Genomic DNA, 16,327 nt, shown 5'->3' on the forward strand with positions numbered 1-16,327 from the left:
TGAATTTGTGAACAAACAGGAGCGCAATGTATTTGTGCAGGACTTACCAGCAGTCCCCTTCTCCCTCCTCCCCATGCACAGGTTTTGCCTTGAATTCAGAAGGATGGAATGAGGAAAATAAGAATCCAATTAAGTTTATTGATATTTCAGTCTGTAAATAAGACATCTATGATCAATTATAAAAAACAGATAAGAACATGTTATAAAAAAAATTGTGCAAATTATGAATTAAGTCCACACTATGTGATAGCTGTTAAAACCGGCTTGCAAGCCTAGGCTTTTCAGAAAAGTCTCAGCTGTTTTCCTAGGAAGTTTGGTAGGCTGATAATGCTTCAAAATATTTATGATTCAGTAGTTAAATAGGAACCAGTTGAAATGAGCCAGCAAGTGTTTCTGCAGAGGTGTCTTTGGGTGAGCATCAGACGAGCCCGAGCTTCCGCCGGGTGCAGAGCAGAGCTGAAAGGTAAAAGCAAGAGAGGCAGGCGTGTAAGTAAGCAGTCGCTATCACCTTGCTTCTGTTTCTCATTCGTGGCACTTCAGCCTGCGGGCGAGTTCTTAGAAAAGAAATAGAGAAATGGTTAAGACTGTGGTGATGCGCTATAAACAACCGCTGTGTCAGAGCCTGCGCTTCCTGCCGGCCTGCTGTCCTCGCCTCTTTCCAAGATCCGAAGTCTTACAGGTACCAAGAACAAGAGCTGTTTCGTTTCTGAAAAACAGGATCTCCATGAGCTTTAGCCATCATTCGTGTTTAGCAGTAAATAACTGAGCTCTTGTTTTGGGGCACGTCTAAGATCCTGCCCCTTCTCCTTTCCAGGAAGGAGGTGGCGGGTTTGTGCCAGAGCGTGTTTACTGTGAATTGTACGGCGTGTGCACGGATGGGCAGCTGCAGCAGAACAGGCTGCTGCCGCCGGGCTGCCATTAGGAAACCTCTGGTGGGAAGGCTAATTCGCAGTTTTGAAGCTCTTGCATCGCTATCACTCGTGCTTCCTCCGCAGCACTGCAGGACTGAATTAAGAGCGAGGCATCAAACTCAATTGGAGCTGGGGGAGATACCTAGAATTAAGCCACTGGAGTTCTAAAATTTTAATTTAAGAGATGTAAATGACCTGAGAAATAAAAATAAACTTTCTACTTTTGCTGGTTTTGCATTAGAGGACTAAAGGGTTTTGCTCCCCCCCCCCCCCCCGCCCCCTTAGTTGGTAAGGCAATTAGGGCTGAGTTAAAAAAGGAGAATTTATGAAGCTGCAGTTCATTAAAGAATTAATTAACAACAATAACATGGTACTTTTTTCCGCCAAAATTCATGCACCAACAACACCTGCTACAGTTGTGTCTACAACCAGTGCAAGGAAAAATGAACTACAGCCACAGCAACCCTTGGGGCCTGAATTCTGTGTCAGTGACTGGTTAGTGACAGCCAGGGGCCACCTCCTCCATGCTGCAGTAACCCCCTGCGTTCCGGCCAGCATTAGAGTACAGGCAGAAGATTAAAAGGCAAAAAAAACCAAACCCAAACACTTCAGCTCCTAAGTCCCCTGGCACTTGCTGCTGTTGTGGGTGCCTTGCAGCAGTCCCAGCCACCCCCTTCCTCTGCCACGCAGCTGCCCTTGGTGGCCCAGTTGATAGCCCGGCGTGTTCACTTGCCGCTCTCTCCCCCACTACTAAAGCGAGCGAGCCCAGCTGTACCCCGAGGTAGAGACTCTCCCTCTTTTAAGCACCCCCTTTGCAGACAGTAGCATTTTGTACCACCAAAATTCAAAACATTTCTACCCTGCAGATGTCATACTGTCCTATATGCCTCTAACGCAAAAGCTCTCATTTTCCTCTGCTTATCACCTACAGCCACAAAAAGCGTCTCATTAGCCCTGCCTGCGTGTAAGTAAACCTGTTAGGTACCAGTACTTCCACCCCAGAGCCTCGGGATGCCTACCTGTCTTTCGTTACCAGTTCTCCGGTGTTAACGCTTTCCAAGATGCTGAACCTCAGCCATTTCTCCACCTGACTACACCCAGGCCTCAACTGCTTTCAAAATAAGGCACAAATACTGGCAGTGTCTCAGTGCACCCCACTACACAACAGCCTGGATGCTAAAGCAGTCATTTAAGATGTGCAGTTCTCTACCTCAATGGACACAAATCTGTCACTCCTGATGTCCAGGTAATTGGCAAATGATTTGGTCACTGGATAGTCAGGGGCAGGGGCCTTTCCAGGCTTAAAGGTTCCCCTCCTCCCAGCAGTGCTTTGGTATTCAGTGAGCAGACACCAAGTATCCTGTCATAGTTTAACTCTCAGCACCTCTGACTAAACGCCATGCAAGGAGTAATGCAGACTTTCCTTTCACCTGCTTAAAAAAAAAAAAAAACCACGCCACCAAAAAGCCAACAACCAACCCCTGTCTGTGGAATATCACTGTTACAAACACCTGGCAGAGGCACTATTTTTGTGCATTAAGACTAAACTACAAAAAAAAAAAAAACCCAAAATTCTTCCCCAATAACTTAGGCAGTCTTCAGGTCCCCTGAAGAATAGTTGAGAGCCATGTAAGGATCAGCCGGAATCACTTCTGACATCAGAGATGGACGAGCTACTTGTTTTCTAGACATAAAGCTCCCCTTCTGTAACATATAATTAAAAAAAAAAAAAAGAAAAGCAAATAGGGCACTTGGGAGCACGTCAAGCACTGCATTCAGTGCTGGGACCTCACTGAACATTCATGCTGACGTAAGAAAACCACCGCTCAGGAGCAGCTGTAAGTCTGGTAACACCTCCCACTAAGCGACTAGAAGGACAAGGATGGGAACGGAGTCAGAGGTGAGTATATTTTATCTTCTGTTTAGAAGGCAGTCTGTTCACAGATACGCTCCCTGTGAAAAATGGGACATCTGTAGTAAGGGAGGAGCTAGTTTTAGTGGCCGGGCCATGGGGAGCGCATGGGGCGAGCGCTGAGTCCTGCCAGGGAGGGCCTGGCTTGCAGGAGGAGATCTTCAGGAGGGAAGGCAGAGCAGCAGCGTGCGACGCCGGCCCTGCCTGGACATAATCCCTGAGGTCCGAATCCTGCCAGTCTGCGCTTCCCGCTGGCTCAGCTGGCCAGCAAGCCCTGCCGGCAGCCAGGGGCTGCGAGGGGATTAGCAACCGGGACGCTTATTTCTGTCAAACGGATGGACACCAAGGCAGATCCCGCAAGTGCGGAGCATCCCAGCTTCCCCAAGCATACTGCTACTGGGCGGGCAGTGCTGAGGTCTCTAGTAATCTCAGTTTAGATGTTTGTTTGCTATACTATGCACATTTGTATTTAGTAACTATACAGGACGGGAGCTAAATATCTCTTATCCTCCTGACTTGGAGCGAGTTGCAATGTAAGAGAGACTTTCAAAGGTAGAAACTCAAAACTCGAATCTTTCAAAAACTTTCAAAATAAGAGGTGTAAATCCCATAATTAAACTTTTGCCTTCCTTTACATGGACCTAAATATGTTATGCTGTATAGCATTACTAAATATTAGTGCCATCTATTAAATATTAGTGCTGTAAGGTCAGGCCACTGCTCCTTTTTAGCTCTATGAAAATGAAAATTACAGTGTGAGCATCTTCGTCATGGTGTAGGCAGGTGGTTATTCTGAAATAATAATACTGAGCTTCTGTCAGTAAGAGGAGATTTAACATTACCATTTTAAAAGTATGTAATTCACTGCTGAGAAGGAGAAAGATGTTTTTGAAAACTGCGGTATTTGTCTTGGTTACTCCTTCAACAAGGACGCTAAAAGTCTTTTAAACTCATGTTGCCTGTAGGGGAATTCAGCATGTAGCAGGATCAGGTATTTCTTTTAGGATGAATTTTTCATTCACTGTAAACCCCAGAATTTTCCTTACAGTGTCAAATGAGTTTTCCATGAAAAACAGACCCCCAACACACCAGAATGTAGCTGGGTTTAAAGACTTCCCCCCCCTCCCGTTTCTTTCTTCCTTCCTTTCCCCCCATACAGCAAACACTAACACCAGAAACAAAAATTGCGGTGGAAGTGACCTGAGTTTTGAAAGCAAATCCTATGAAGGTTATAGGTTTGTCAGCGTTTTGGGGGTTTTTTTTGTCTAGGTCCGCTAGATTAAAATTAATGATGCAATTTTAAAATCTGCGACTGTTAAATTAAAGTTAATCCCCCCAAAAATAACTCTTAGAAGGCAACAGGAACAGCTGTAACTCCATAGCAGTACTGTCACTCCAACAGCACTGCTCCAAAGACAATTATTTATATAATGTTTCCTTCAACATGACACTAAGTTTTATGATTTATCACAGAACAAACTGTAGTCTTTCTGAAAAAAATAGAGAGGATGCTGCTTCCTCAGAAGGAAAATTCGACTGGAAGCGACAAAACTAACCAATTCCGAATCAAAGGACAAACACCCAGTGATTATCCAGACCAAAAAGTACCTATGGTAAAATCTGAGTTCTTCCAGAAGTTCCCACCTTGCTAAGAGTTATATGTCCCCCTGTCCCTCCAATGTAAATCTGTAAGATTTTTTTTTTTTTTTAAATTGTCAGGTAGATGCATCTTTGCCGTGAAATGCTTGTCCTAAATTTTGAAAGGGCTTAAAAAAAAAAACAAACACAAAAAGCTCCAACAATTTCAAACCCCAAAATGTTTCATACACTTTCTTCTCCCTTTTGTCTTGAAGTGTTTGCCAGACTCAGCCCACATCTGCAAATAGTTTTAGTCCTCCTTTCCTCTCCCTCCCCTCTCTCTATATATAGGATATAGAAAAAATACCTACTTCTGCTCATTTCTCTTCATCCATCCAGGTTTTTACTTGATTCCATCTGTGTCCTGTTTGAGATCTGCATCCCATTTTTTTTCCTGAAATATGCAACTGCAGTTACTAGTGGTTATGCTCCAAGATACAACAGCACTTTTAGGTTAGTGCATTTAGCATCATTTTTAAAAGATTAGGTATGATTGGTTTCTCTACCACCACCACCCCCCCCCCCCCAAAAAATATTGATTATAAAGAACTGTCGAACAATACAGTAAAATGTGGAATATGATGTCACTTTCACCTTTGATCAACACTGATTCTGCAATTGATTTTTTTTTTTAAATATGTATTTCTACGCTAACTACATACATCTTTCCATAGCTAAAGTCTCCCATTTATGGTGAGCTGCTCTTCAGTTTTCTTAAACCAATCATCTGATATTCCAGGCAGCTCTTTTGGGCTGAATTTCAATTCCCAGATAACCACCGTTGCTTTAAATAGCTGCAAATAGATTTTTAGGACTCATTTTGTAATAATTTTTTTATACCAATTCTTCTCTTCTGAGTGTTCTCAAGTTAAAAAGTATCCTCCGGAGCACAATTAACTTGTAATGAACATAAAGAAGGATGCTTCTGCCAGTCAAGTCTCGATAGCAGTATAATATCGGAATGATTTTTTCCTCTTTTGTATCATTTTTGTACTTCTGCCCATCTTCATAAAAGCATGCTCGCTTCCAGATAAAATAGATTATCAATAACAAAATCCCTGTGGACCCTGCAAAGTCTGTTCATGTTACCAAGAGTGCTTCCCTTAAAACCGAAATTTTAATTTTCTTTTCTGAGCAACCACCTTCCTTAACTACGTTACACTATGGTTGCACTGAAATTTGCCACTAGTTACCACGTGCCGGAAACCTTACGCTGTCTTGAGCTACCAAGTTTGTCTACTGTAACAGGAAATCCCGTAAAACCAAACACACTGACATGATTAAAGGCACATCGAAGTACGGATTTTATTCTCCTAGGTTAAACTTTTACTAAATTCTACAGCTAAAAGGCCTACGGAAAATAGTATGACTGAAATATTTTAAAGTTCTAAGACGCTTTCATGTTCTGTTAAGTGCTAGGCGCGCTACTGGACTAAATTTCCTACACTGAGTGTCTTTTGTTACCGTGTCATGGAGCGGCAGGAAACAGAAATGATTTTTAAAAACACAGGGGGGAAAAAAACCATCACAAAGTGATACTGGGACTTAAATCTGACAAGTGTCAGCAAAAAAGCTCAAACAGATACCAACACCAAGCTACCGTTTAAATGTTAGTGCTGCTAAAGAACAGAAAAGGGAACACAAAATCTTCTGATAAGAAAGCTAGGAACTGTCACCAAGAATAACTTCTGCTGTTTTGTTGTCACTTCTAAACACCGTCTTCACTTAGTTTAAGTGAGACTGGAGTCCAGCTACCAGTCTCTCCAACTGCATGGATTTTTATTTTATTTTTCTCATAAGGTAATGCCTTCTTTAAAACAACAGCGGCAACAAAACCCACCAGCTGAAATGAGACTGCTGGCAGCTTTCTCTGCTAAAGCTGCAGAATATTCCCCTCAGACTTTCTTTTCTTTTGGCACAGTACCTGCGTTCGCAGAAACTGCACCTCTTCTGTAAGCAGCTGCTTCTCTTTGAAGAGCTGATTCTGTTTGTTGAGCAGCTCCACTAACTGCTGGGCAGTGGCCTGGCAGTGCTTGTCAAGCTGCTGTAACCTGGAAAAAAACATAGATAAAAGGGTTGCAGAGCATCTGAAGTTGGAGTTCACGGGAGCAGCTTTGATGTTTGCACTGGCGGGCGCAGCTCCCAGATGACAGAGCTCGGTCTGGTGGTTAGGCTGAGACTAAAGTATTACTCCAAGGGTGGGCATTCAATACATTCTATCTTCACACTTTAAACGAGCACTTTTAAAGGGTTGCACTTCTATTTTAGAAGGCTCATCATGACATGACAGCAAATTTGTTTTGCCATTAAGTGACTTCAGTAAAGACCGCAGGACTGCACCCTGATACCTGTAGCTGCTTCAATAACTGGCTTCCTAACACACACACTAGCCCAGATTATAAATCCAAATATCCCAACCCTTTGACAAGTTGGGCCTAAAGTGACAAAACCTTTTGTTTTCTGTCCGCTGCTCTTTGCAACCTCGTCAATGCCTTAAACTCGATATAGAATGCGACCTTTATTTCAAGTAAGCTTAGTGTTAATTAAGCACATCAGGGTAGATCCTTTAATAGTGAAAGAGGGATTCCTGGGGAAGGATGTACAGAGGCCGTTGCTCCAAAGGTCCTCCTCAGCAGGGGCTGGAAAACAGAGGGAACAAGCTGGTGGGTATCAGCAGGAGCAGGCAGAGGCCTTTCGCTTACGCTTGAAAAACAAGTGCCCGAGTTGGGACAACGCTGCTGTGGACAGGGCAACCGCACCTTTCACCACAAAACTCAGGATGGCTTGTTACGTCCCCAGTGACTGTTTGTTACTCCTGCCATGAAAAAATGACAAAGTCTGCTTGGGACTCGTAGCAAGGGACGTAAACACAAATAAGCTGGAAATGGTGTTTTTACATTAAATACTTTGCACTCTTTAAATGGAAATGTCTTTAATTAGAAGTCCTTTTGGATATCTTCGGAACTTCTTGTCCTTAAATAACAGAGATAATAAATAAGAGAGAAAATAAATACTAGAGAAAAACCTACACATCTAAACCCTATGCACTGAGGGAGCATGAGCCGACTCTGGTTTTGTCAAGGTTGGTTCTGGATCTCAACTTTGCACTTGCTTTTGTGAACTATTTCTTGCTCAACATATTGAAATACGGCTTCAGCTGAACAAGGTTTTTAGGTTGTATCTCTCACGCAGGCTGTTTTTAATGGAATTATTAGTTCTACGCTTACAATAAGGCACGTGATTTTCTGAATCTTTCTACTTTCATCTCCATGTGGAAGTTTTGACTTGTACAGCTGTCATAACTCGGCTAAGCTAATGACTCTGAATATTCACATTCTTAATCAGGATTGTTCAAACGAGTACGAGTAAACACCCCCAGGTTTCTTGATAAAAAGCTAGTAAAATCTAGCTGAAACAAAATTGCCAAAATCTATGTCAAAACTAGTATTTACTGATCGGTATCTGCCAGCCAACTTCCTTGAAATCAAACTGCAACAATCACACAGCATCCACCGAACGCCCATATTTGATAGCGTCCGCTTACTCTGCGACCGTGTCCTTGCAAAAGGGATTTGAGGAGCTGCAGGACCATCTCCTGGGGATCAGAACAAAACTAAAAGCAGCCAGCTGCAAACAGCGGCAGCTGGTTGGAAACGTCCAATGAAGCAAGCAAAACCACCACCTTGGTAACACAGAGTATCCCACTAAATACACACTTAAACACTCTGTGTCTAACTTCACACTCCTTACGCCTTCCAAACTATACCAGGTTGCCACAGGAGCTGTTCATGCTTGATTTCTTTACTGAAGGTGATTTCAGGGGTGTTGAACTTCAAAAAAACAAAGCAAAACTCCCCAATACATACAACCCCCCCCACCCCTGTGCTGTTCTTTGTTTTGTTTTTAAAGAGAGTAGCTTTTCCATCAGCATCTTCTTCCCAAGGAGTGCAAGAACAACTGCGGTGTTTGCTGGAGGCAACGTGGTAGTTTCAGACTGGAGAGCTGAGTCGTGCTCACTACTTTGCTATTGATTTCCTTTAACTCGAGGAGGATATCTGACCTTACTGCACTTCTTGATTTATAATAAAGCCATCTTCCAGTCCTTTATTACTAGAGTACGTGCTACTTTATGGCAGTAGTGGGAGGGAGGTGTAACTGGGAAGTGCTGCCTTCAGACAGCCAAGGGAAGAACTCCGGTGCTGCCCTACCCATTCAGGGCCCTGAGGCTATGAAATCCTCCTCATGCGTGAGAGCCCGACGCAACAACTACCAACTACAGTCTGGATTCAGGGCCTTAGAATTTAAGTTTCTGCTGATTTCTACGTTCAATTAATAATTTTCCCATTCTGCTAGTGTTTCAGTCTGTTTTAAGACCAATCATATGGTCTTTGAGAGACGCTCTTGCACAAAATTATTATTACTGGCAGCTAAAGACACGAGTAAGTAGATAAAACCCTTGCCCACCGTCTCTGCAGCAACACGATGAGCACTGCCCATCGCTGCTGTAGGGCCCGTTCCAGCTGCAAGAGAAGAGCAAACGCCGCTGACGCAGCCCCGGGGAGAGCCCCTTCCCCGGCGTGCCTCTCCTCTCGCAGGGACAAGGCTCCAGCTGAAGAGCCACCACTTCGGTGCGAGGAACTTCCTCCGGTTCTGGCACCCCGAGAGAAGTCATTTCCAGCTCATGTGAATTTTACATCAAAACAACACTTTCTACTAGATACTCACAGGCAGCCCGTGCAAATTTCAAAAACATTACTGGATAGGAGCCTTAGTGCAACTCTATCGTAAAGCCCTATATCCTTTCAGATCATGCAAAGGGTGATTCGCACAAACTACTGTAAATAGGAAAGTCTTTAATTATGGCAATAGTACTCAATTGTGCTTTTGTTTTGTCACTTCACCACCCACTGTGTTACATTTAGACTGTCCCCTTGAGCAGAGGGAGAAAGATGACCCAGCAGGCCACAACTTTACTTTTACCATCTGTATCCATCTCCAGTGCTTAAGTGCAGGATTAATAACATTCCTTTCTGTAATTCTGGGTCACGATGGATAAAGAGGGAGTAGTTCTTAGTCAGTGCAGATCTCGGTCCATCAATTCCCAAATTCTGTCTACCAGTCTGCTCTCCCAAAACTGCTGCCAAGCTGGCCCTTGGTCCACACGCTGGGACTACCAGCCTGCTCCAGTGCTCTTAGCTCCTGAGGACAGGCTCTGGGCCCTCTCACAGTATCTGCTATTACGTGTGACATGTGCAGCACAGCCACACATTCCCATATGCATTGTATCTGGCCTGCCTGCTGATCTCGTAAATGATTCAAGATGAGAAATGAACAGCTCCACCCACATTCACTGTACTTCCCATATGTTACAACTGCACATCGATGCCTGCCATCATTTTTACAACTGGGTGACAGAACCTTCTGCACATTTTGCTAATACGAGTGAGTGAGCGGGCTTGCACGGTCGCCACGTTCACTTTGGCAACACCACCTACCAGGCAAACGTGTACTGTGTCCTGAGCATCTGAGTGACCACCGCATCCTCACCCTCCATTCCAAATGAGATCATTTTTCCACCAGCGTGGCAAGATCTGTCCAGTTGGGATGTCGGGTGGCTGCTGCTCCTTGACCTGGGAGCACTGAAAAGCAGGAACTGACTCCACGCTCTGTCATGTTACTTCAAGGCACAAGGTGAAGACACAGCTCTTGAACCACATCACATTTGGACTACTTACAGGACAACCTGGCACTAAGGAGTAAGCTCTTCTTTAGTAACAACATTACCCTTAACATAATTTTCCATTAACCACTCTAAACCAAAAGTCCTATTTCTATACGAAGGCAGGTAAGAGGTAGCTTTGTGACACCAGTGGTTCCACAGGAGAGCAAAACAGAGGCACCACAAGCTGTAATGAATGCTTCAGGGTAAACGTTTTGCTCTGATCCTCAGTACTTGGAGCTCGTATGTAGCTTTAGGTTAGAACGGCTCTAAGCTACCTTGCTACTTGCTACATCTCTCCCTCGGTACAGCAATAAAATCTGGATCTGAGACGAGGTTATGCCGTAGCCTGCCCAGAAGTGAAATGGAAAGGGATAGATAGGCCTGGTTACATTTTGAGAACTGTGGGTAGACAACCACTGCAAGACCCTGCAGAAGCTACGTGAGACATCAAACATAAAGCAGAGCTTTGGCACCAAGGGGAATTCTACCCAGCGGAATAAACTTCCATTGCATACAACACCACCACAAAGCTGGACTAGCACCCAGCGTGTCTACATTTAGATTGTCTGTGGCCTACAGACAAAAACAAAAGGTTCCTTCTTTTCTACCAAGACGCGTTGCCAGCACAGGGGCACCCACAAGGCTCCCGCTGCAAACGTGCTGCCCTGGGGGACTCACTGCTCCATTAATCCACAGGAACCGCGAGCAGTGAAGGGAAAAGCTGATACAACCTGTCAGCCCTCCTCTGGGTTTTAAAGCTGATTTGAAAGAAATTAATATGCAAGGATCTGTGGGCAGTGCCCATCCACCCAGCAGTGGGGATCAGTCCTTGACATAGCAGAGGCTTTAAAAGGTTATTTACTCTTCCAGCACAGGCAGGTTACTCATGTAAAGTGTTTTCACTCTACTCCACGGAGCTGAATGTGCTGAAACGGCGTGATTGCATTGCAGCAACCTGCAGCAGCTAAATCACCAAATCCAATAACCATGCTGCATTTACTGGCACACATCTTAATTAGGTTTTAATACAAGTAATCTGATAACTACTTCTGGCCAGCCGGAGCGGAGCTGTCAGAGCTGAAAGGGCTGTTATTGAGCGGCTCGTCCGGCGCTGCTGCTGCGGCCGCCTCCCCGCTGACCCCCACCGAGCCCCCCATCTGCCGGTTGCCACGGTAACGGAGAGCAGCCCATCGCCCCCAGCGCCCGCCGGGCACCCCACGGCCAGCCTGGGGCTCCGGCCAGCCACGGGGGCCACCAGCACCGGGACCGCGGCTACGTGGGCGAGCGGGTGCCGGGGCACGGCTCCTCCTGCCCCACAAAACTACCAAAACCCAAAGCGACGAGAATAGGTTACGGTGCCGCAAACTGCCTTTACAAAATCAATATTTCCCTTGTCAGGATGAGAGCGCCAAGCTACTAGTTTCTAAGGTCGCTCTCGCATCGCTCGTTTGCCTGTAGGTGGACGCAGTGATCTGACGCTGCTCCTGGCTACAAGGGGGGAAAATCGGGGGCGATGTCGATGTCGCAGACCCCCGCCATGCCGCAGAGACACAACTGAAGGGGGTGGACTGTGCCCCAACACGAAGGCAGTGCCGGATTTGGTTATCAGCCATTTGCGAATCTCAAATGTTTTCAACACACTATGAATTTTAAAAGCAAATACAGGTTTAAAAACAAGCTTGTGACAAAAACAGGGAACGAGCCAATTAGAAAAGAAAACAAACCCCAGCAAACTTTCCATCAGCAAATTTCTACCTGCTTTTATAATTTTTTTTCAGGACATCCTACAAATTTGCTATCATGTAGTGAAGTGATAGCAAGTGTTTAAGTTGTGGTACTTAACAGATATTTACACTATAACCCATTAAAGGATATTAAATTTGTATATTCAAACACTCAAGAATTAGGAAATGCCAAAGCGGAGGTTGTCTGTGCGACTCTCTCCCGCCCTGGCTCCCACCTCCACTGCTGGCGCCCCGGCCAGCCTCGCTGATCTCTTCCCGAGATAACTACCCACTACGACCTGCTTTCCACCTCAACTCTGCTACTTCTGTCTTCTGTTTTCAGAGCAGAAGCGATGTTGTCTTTTTCATTAAGGCAGCAAAAATTATATTCACCACCTCTTCCTATCTTCAATCAGCCCTGTCGACAACTAGGACATTTAAACCACGGGTAAAATGAGTCCTCATATGAGCAACCTGCATCTTCACTGTGGTTAGCAGCATTGACAAATTCACAGAGTAAATTTTGAGGTAACTAAATAAGAGTCTATAAATTTAGAAATGCAGACAAATAGAAAATTACCCCTTGAAGTTTCACTAGTGTCCTAAATTGCTATTTACTTAAGATCTTGAGCCATAGATCAGGACCTCGAGACAACCTTGAGTGATGAGCATCTCAGAGAAGTCCCCATATGCTCCCAAAATTAGAGGAACATCTACACTACCCATCCTTTAACTGAACCCCATTCTGCCTTCTAGCTTCAAAAGCAAAACACTATGATCCACCTTTCTCATGTTAATAAAAGAAACAAAGCGTAACAGAAAAACCCCCACACAAATGAAAAAAAAGCAGCCGTGACAGTGAGTAGGGACTAAGGACAGTGAATGAGCCTCCTCACCGTTGCCACACCGGAACTCCTGATTTCTAATCGGACACAGGGAGACAGTTTAGGGCACACTGAAACAAGTTTCTGTGGCATCTCTGAAATCCCTATCAAAATTATGTTGGCACATAAAAGGCCCAGACCGTCATTTGTTCATGCAGAGAAGGAATGCAATCCATACCACTTCTAGCTCAGGAAGGTAAGCACTTGCCCACACTACAGACAGAACAAACTCATCCAACTTATGTTAGCACATGGTAGCTAGAGGCTAATATCCATTGCAGAGTTTGGAATCGGACACCTAAGAAGAAAATGTCCACATTTCACCATGAAATCCTTGACCCAGCTAGTTCTTTATCACTTTTTTTTTTTTTCTTTAAATACATATCAGGTAACCTCTAAATTCCTTTTACTAAAGGCACTCTCAATTTTTCCACATACTTTTAAAGAAGTGCCTGGATTACATCTTCTCCAATAAGATAACAACCTTCACATGCCATGATAACAATTACAAATAGGGTTTAATTAAAAGTTTACTTAGCAACAGTAGCTTGCCCTTCGTTTCAGATGTCATCGCTGACTACTAGAATGTATCTTCCACAGCTGGCCCAACAGGTTAAACAAATAGATCACGTAGGAAACCTGAGCCTGGATCTATTTCTGGGCTTCTAATAGCTCGTGTCTAACGTGCTGAAGAGAGAACATTATCAGCCTGCTCTCGAGTAAGGGGGTGTAGCAGCTGGGTTTAGCCCATATGATGGCCACTTTTAGCCCTCCTGGGTTTGGACAGGAAGGAAACAATGAAAGAGAATGGACGGCAGGCCGGAAAAGATAGGGGTGAAAGCTTCACCGATGTCTATTTGCGTCTGAATCCCTAGGCTGAAGGAAGACGTTTCCTCCTTTAAAGGAATTCAAAATAATACAATCTATGCTAAGAGTATGAACGCTGGATCAGGTTTGCTCTAGAGAAAAATAGTTCTTGGTTGCTGTTTTCTGCCTATTGCTGAAAAATGTTTAATAAAACAATTCTCCAAACCATTTAGGCTGACTAATAATTTAGAGTGCTGTAAAATACCTTAGGGAAAAAAAAAAGGAGGCAGGTCTTGCAGCAGATACACAATCATTATAATCCTCTAACATTATAGTCAGACTCTAATTTTATTTTTTTTTTAATACCTTCATTTCTGATTTTGTTATGTGCTGGACAGAACAGATTTTGCAAAATATCCCCATCAGGAAACAGAAACCTTGATAATGTTAAGAGATGTACATTCTATCAAGGTTTCAAAAGTGACCCCCTCATGTTTATAAGGATCATTCCACAAGGTAAATATGTGCATTAGTGTAACATTTTTTACTGCACTTGTTTTACTATTACAACAATTTTTGTCATTGGTTTACTTTTTATAAATGCGTGCTCCATTTTCCCCACTGCTTACTCTGATTCCTCTTATTTCTTTCATTACGAGACAAACTCGAACCTTTACAGACTGCTATTGGTGTCCACACAAAACAATCACTATATTCGAGTCAGAGACACTGACAATTTTTTAATGCAATCTGCCCAATCTGAACTCTTGCCTTCAGAAACACTTTGCCTTTAAGAAGAAATTCCCAGCATGAACCTCATCAGAAGCGACATGCAACAGACAGTACATGTGGTGTTTGGGCAGGCAGCAGAGAATTGAAAAAGAAGGCTTCACTTTTTCTATCCCATGGCATGTGCAGAACGTACATGTGGCCCAAGCTGACATCAGGCATTTGAAGCAAAAAAAAAAAACGCTAAAAGCATCAGCTTCTGTTAATTTACTTTGTCAGACATTGTCTTAATTAAAAAAATACTAACGCCAGAAAGGGCAGTGCAGCTGAGCTACAACTGCTTCAGTTGTTTCTGGCAGTCGCGATCGCAGACTAACGGAACAGCTTTGGGTTCAGTCCTGCTGTCCCCACTTGAGCTGCAACCAGCAAGGACCACGGGCTCCGTATTACGGAGTGCATAAAGCTCCTCTTCATGTTTATAGCTGTTAGTACCCGTGTTTGAAAGGTAAAATGTTTCTCACTAGCGACCTTGCGAACGGGAGCTCAGGAGTGCCGGGTAGAGTCCTGATTTTGTTATCTGCAAGGGAGCCTTCCCAGTTTAATGACTGTACATTGTAGTCCTTCAAAAATGTTCTTCAGCACAAAAAAACCCCAAGGCTGCTATACTGTACAGTTTGACCACTATGAAAATAAGCTATAAAAATATCAAAGTGTTAAATATTTATGTAGTCATTACTCATTAGTTCCTTTGCTTAAACACCATCACCCTTATTTTCCACACCAGAGGTGCAAATATGCCCTTCTTTCCAATTCATTTCAAACAAGTGATTTTGCCTGTAAGCTCTGGCAGGCGATACACATTTGCCTGTTTTCAGGGTTCACATAGGGTTACTGTGGTTTTCATAAATTACAGTGAAAGTAATGATAGATGTAAGATTTGTATGGAGTGTAGTTTTATGCTTGTGACATACAAGAGGAGGAATATGACTCTAAATTGGTGACAGAGATAATTTTACTGTGCAGCATATTCAGATAGATGTTTTCCATACAAGGCCCTGTTGCTCTCTCCGCACAGACCAGATTGCTTCCATTTGTGAACTTACCAAGTCTGGCCTAGTCCCCTTCAAACACAGCTCTATCACACATGTCTATTTTCCAAACTTAACTCTGCCTGGGAAATTAAAATGAGAATAAGGGGCACATATTAAAGGAGGATGTAGATAAGTGGCTGGGAAGCAGGTCAAGGTGGGCAGAAGAGCCTAGGGTGTGCGTGAGAGGTAGGGAAGAGCTGTGCTCAGATATGCATGGATATACCCAAGGGACCTGAGGAGGCTTCAGCCTCTCTTTCTCTTTTAGCGCTGGTTGGCCAAGCAAACGTGCTGCCACCTCACAGGCTGTCACGCAACACAGCACTGCGGACCAGGGCTGCATCCACTTGGGATGAGCCCCAATCTCCCCAGGTCCCTTGGTACACCATAAAGAAGTTCTGCGGAGACTGAAGGGAGAGTCACAACATCAAGGAAACATCAGCTGGGGGGAACGTAACACGGAAGATCAAATGCAGGGGAGATGGTGAAGGTTACAAAGAAAGGTACCTGCCTTGGGAAGGGCTGAGAGGAAAGGAGTTTCATCCTGAGAAACCAGAGGTTTTCCAGATAATGAGAAAAGCTGGAGGATGTGAGCAGTATTGTCAGCCCACCTTCATGCAGCTCAGGTCTTGTGAATAGAGAGTCCACTTTGTGTTTTGTTTTGCACTATATTAAAAACACAGTGAATTTGCCTGTGAAGTTAGTGAAAACGGCAATTGCTTAGAAGCACTGGAGGAAAGCAGGAAAGCATTTCACAGAAAATACATCTTGAAAATGTATTAGTACATTACAGAGAGTCTCACACTCTCTGTAAGACAGCGGCTATTTCATGATGTATATATATTAGTCCAATTGTGCTCTGAATTTACTGCATCAAACCTAAAGGCTGAACTCAATCATTGCTATGAAATA

At 44.0% G+C, this 16,327-nt stretch overlaps 1 protein-coding gene across 3 annotated transcripts in view; it reads right to left on the reverse strand.

Annotated features, from left to right (window-relative positions):
- Positions 1-110: 110 nt before the first annotated feature.
- Positions 111-16,327, reverse strand: part of SDCCAG8 (SHH signaling and ciliogenesis regulator SDCCAG8) — a 114,418-nt gene continuing 98,201 nt past the window's right edge. For all 3 annotated transcript variants that reach the window (XM_074579974.1, XM_074579976.1, XM_074579973.1), the window contains 3 exons: positions 6,386-6,512; positions 4,773-4,855; positions 111-456 (listed from right to left, as the gene is read on the reverse strand). In XM_074579974.1, coding sequence (XP_074436075.1) covers positions 4,805-4,855; positions 6,386-6,512 — 178 coding nt within the window. In that variant the 3' untranslated portion in view covers positions 111-456; positions 4,773-4,804. The remainder of the gene's footprint in view (positions 457-4,772; positions 4,856-6,385; positions 6,513-16,327) is intronic.

The sequence above is a fragment of the Larus michahellis genome, chromosome 3, assembly GCF_964199755.1.
Source record: "Larus michahellis chromosome 3, bLarMic1.1, whole genome shotgun sequence".
Classification (NCBI taxonomy): domain Eukaryota; kingdom Metazoa; phylum Chordata; class Aves; order Charadriiformes; family Laridae; genus Larus; species Larus michahellis.